This window comes from Gobio gobio (assembly GCF_949357685.1).
Source record: "Gobio gobio genome assembly, chromosome: 5".
Classification (NCBI taxonomy): Eukaryota; Metazoa; Chordata; class Actinopteri; order Cypriniformes; family Gobionidae; genus Gobio; species Gobio gobio.
This window is the reverse complement of record NC_137101.1, coordinates 2,797,907-2,800,406: the sequence shown is the minus strand read 5'-3', so window position 1 is coordinate 2,800,406 and position 2,500 is coordinate 2,797,907. Positions and strand designations below refer to the sequence as shown.

Sequence of the window (2,500 nt, the reverse complement as noted above, 5' to 3'; positions counted from 1 at the left end):
TTATATCAAAGTGCACGTCCTCGATGCGTGATTTGCTATTTAAAAAAAACGACGCGGGTTTTCCGATTTATTTGGTAAATCGAGGACGCGCGCTATGAGTCTGACAAAACGCACGCTTTTAACGTGTAGGCTAAACAGGTTAACCAAAAAGGCAGGGCAAACTTGTGTTTGAAGTATCCAAACAGACGAAAGAACGCGCTCTTTCCTTGGTGTTCTCAAAATTGCATGCTTACTTTTTAGGGCACACCTCTTATAAAGTAACGTTACATATTGTTGACCATCTTTTTAAGTCATTACACTATTTACTACGATACACTATGATTATAAGAATTAAATTAAATCAGTATCAACAAAATCCATCTTACCATTTATTAAAATCCACTTACACTGTAATTACAATTGCCTAAATAATGTCCTTTTTAGATTTATGTTCTAAATATAATATTTTAATTATAGAAATATGAAATTATTCCAGGCCTATGAATCTATAAAACTGCCGGTATATTTGGCGGCGTGAGTGGATTCTAGAATCATTGAACTGTTCTAACCGACGAGAACGAAACCTATACTTAGTTTGAATCTATTTTTGTAGGAAAAATAGAGCAAAACTGTAAAAAATTACAACTTGTTGTTTATTGAACTGTTGTATAAAATTAATATCGCATTTTGAAATTGTGCTGATATAGGCTACTCTGGAAAAGAGCACTCTTGCTCGTATGATAATGCTTAACTCCTAATTTCCTCTTTAATTACTTTCAAACAAATTTTTATTTTTATGCACGTTATTAGCCTATTAATAACTATTTGTTATTGTGGGGGGGCGGCAAATTTTTTGAGGTACTCACAGGGAACAGCACAATGGGAACGGTGAGGGTCACCGCCGTCAGGACAGCCAGACGCACCATCAGGAGCAGCGTGTCGAACTTATACACCTTCGTGAAGGTGTGAAGCAGCTCCGCCTCCACATGATCTGAGAGAGAGAGAGAGAGAGAGAGAGAGAGAGAGAGAGAGAGAGAGAGAGAGAGAGAGAGAGAGAGAGAGAGAGAGAGAGAGAGAGAGAGAGAGAGAGAGAGAGAGAGAGAGAGAGAGAGAGAGAGAGAGAGAGAGAGAGAGAGAGAGAGAGAGAGAGAGATTTTTTTTTTTAGTGCTGGGCATCGATTAAAAAAAAAATAACTAATTAAACACACTTTTTTCTGTAATTAATCGCGATTAATCGCAAGTTTTTAATATTTTACGTTTTTTATATTTTGATATTGTAATAATTTCAGTTACTCTCCAAATTAATGTATAAACAATTTAAAGACAGCATATTTTAAATATGTGTTGTATTGTCATATTTTTATGAATGAAGGCCAGTATCACTGATACTAAAGTCTCTATGAAACATTAATGACGTTACATTACAGTATAACTGAAAGCTCCCAATTTCAACATTTATTAGGCTTTAAAAAACAGCTTTTAATTTAAGTGAACTTAAAACAATCTTTACACAAACCCAAAATAATAAATGTTATATTTACCCATGGCCTTCCCTGTTATACATATACAGAAATGTAATAGTTATCTTTCTTAACTGCATAAATAATAAATGAAATATAGATGAATCATCATTAAAGCGAATCTTTTCTCTGTTCCCGTTGTTCCTTGATGAACATTAATGACATCATCATCAGTGCTACTGTCACTTTAAGAACAGCCGCGGATCTCACGCGCTGTCCCGCGCATCTCATTTCCTCACAACTCTTCAAGTTCATTTAAGACGTTATTTAACTCATTTAAGACTCTAATATGAGAATACTCAAATCCTCTGTGTTATTGTTTGTTCAAGAGCAAAAGAGAACTCGATGTGAGCAGGAAACTGACGCGGGTCTATCTATGCGTCGAGTGTGTGTGTGTGTGTGTGTGTGTGTGTGTGTCCCTTGATTAGCTGACATGAGACGCATCCACACAGACAGGACACTGACACACACACACACACACACACACACACACACACAGGACATTGGCATACAGCGCGCTCTCTTGTGTCTTGTCGCGCTTGGAAGCATTTACATGAATAAGAGCGTGATGATCATGTAACGCTAAGCAAAAATGGATATAAAAACGGACGCTGCGTTATTTGCGTTAAATATTTTAATTGCGTTAAGCTGAAAAAATTAATCGCCCGCGTTAACGCGTTAATTTGCCCAGCCCTAATTTTTTTTTATTGTATAGTGTTATGAATGCTTTGGCAATGTAAAGATTTCTTTCACCATGCCAATAAAGCTATTTGAATCTTGAATCTTGAGAGAGAGAGAGTCAAGGTAACAAGTAACTTCTCGACTGGAATGTGTGATGGCGTGAGAGCGCTGAAGGTGTGTCTGGAGTGTGTGTGAGTGTGTGTAACGCACCATAGAATGTGAGGTAGCCGAACAGGGCGGAGAGCAGGTACATCACCAGCATCGCCAGGATGGAGAGGTTTGACACCGTCTGCATCTTCTTCCGAGAGCGGCTGCAGTGA

The 2,500-nt window shown here is 37.7% G+C and overlaps 1 protein-coding gene across 2 annotated transcripts in view; it reads right to left on the bottom strand.

Annotated features, from left to right (window-relative positions):
• The window catches only part of slc38a4 (solute carrier family 38 member 4), a 64,747-nt gene that overhangs the window by 23,533 nt on the left and 38,714 nt on the right, over positions 1 to 2,500 (bottom strand). For both annotated transcript variants that reach the window (XM_079817008.1, XM_079817009.1), the window contains exons 12-13: positions 2,391 to 2,491; positions 846 to 970 (exon numbers count right to left, since the gene is read on the bottom strand). In XM_079817008.1, coding sequence (XP_079673134.1) covers positions 846 to 970; positions 2,391 to 2,491 — 226 coding nt within the window. The remainder of the gene's footprint in view (positions 1 to 845; positions 971 to 2,390; positions 2,492 to 2,500) is intronic.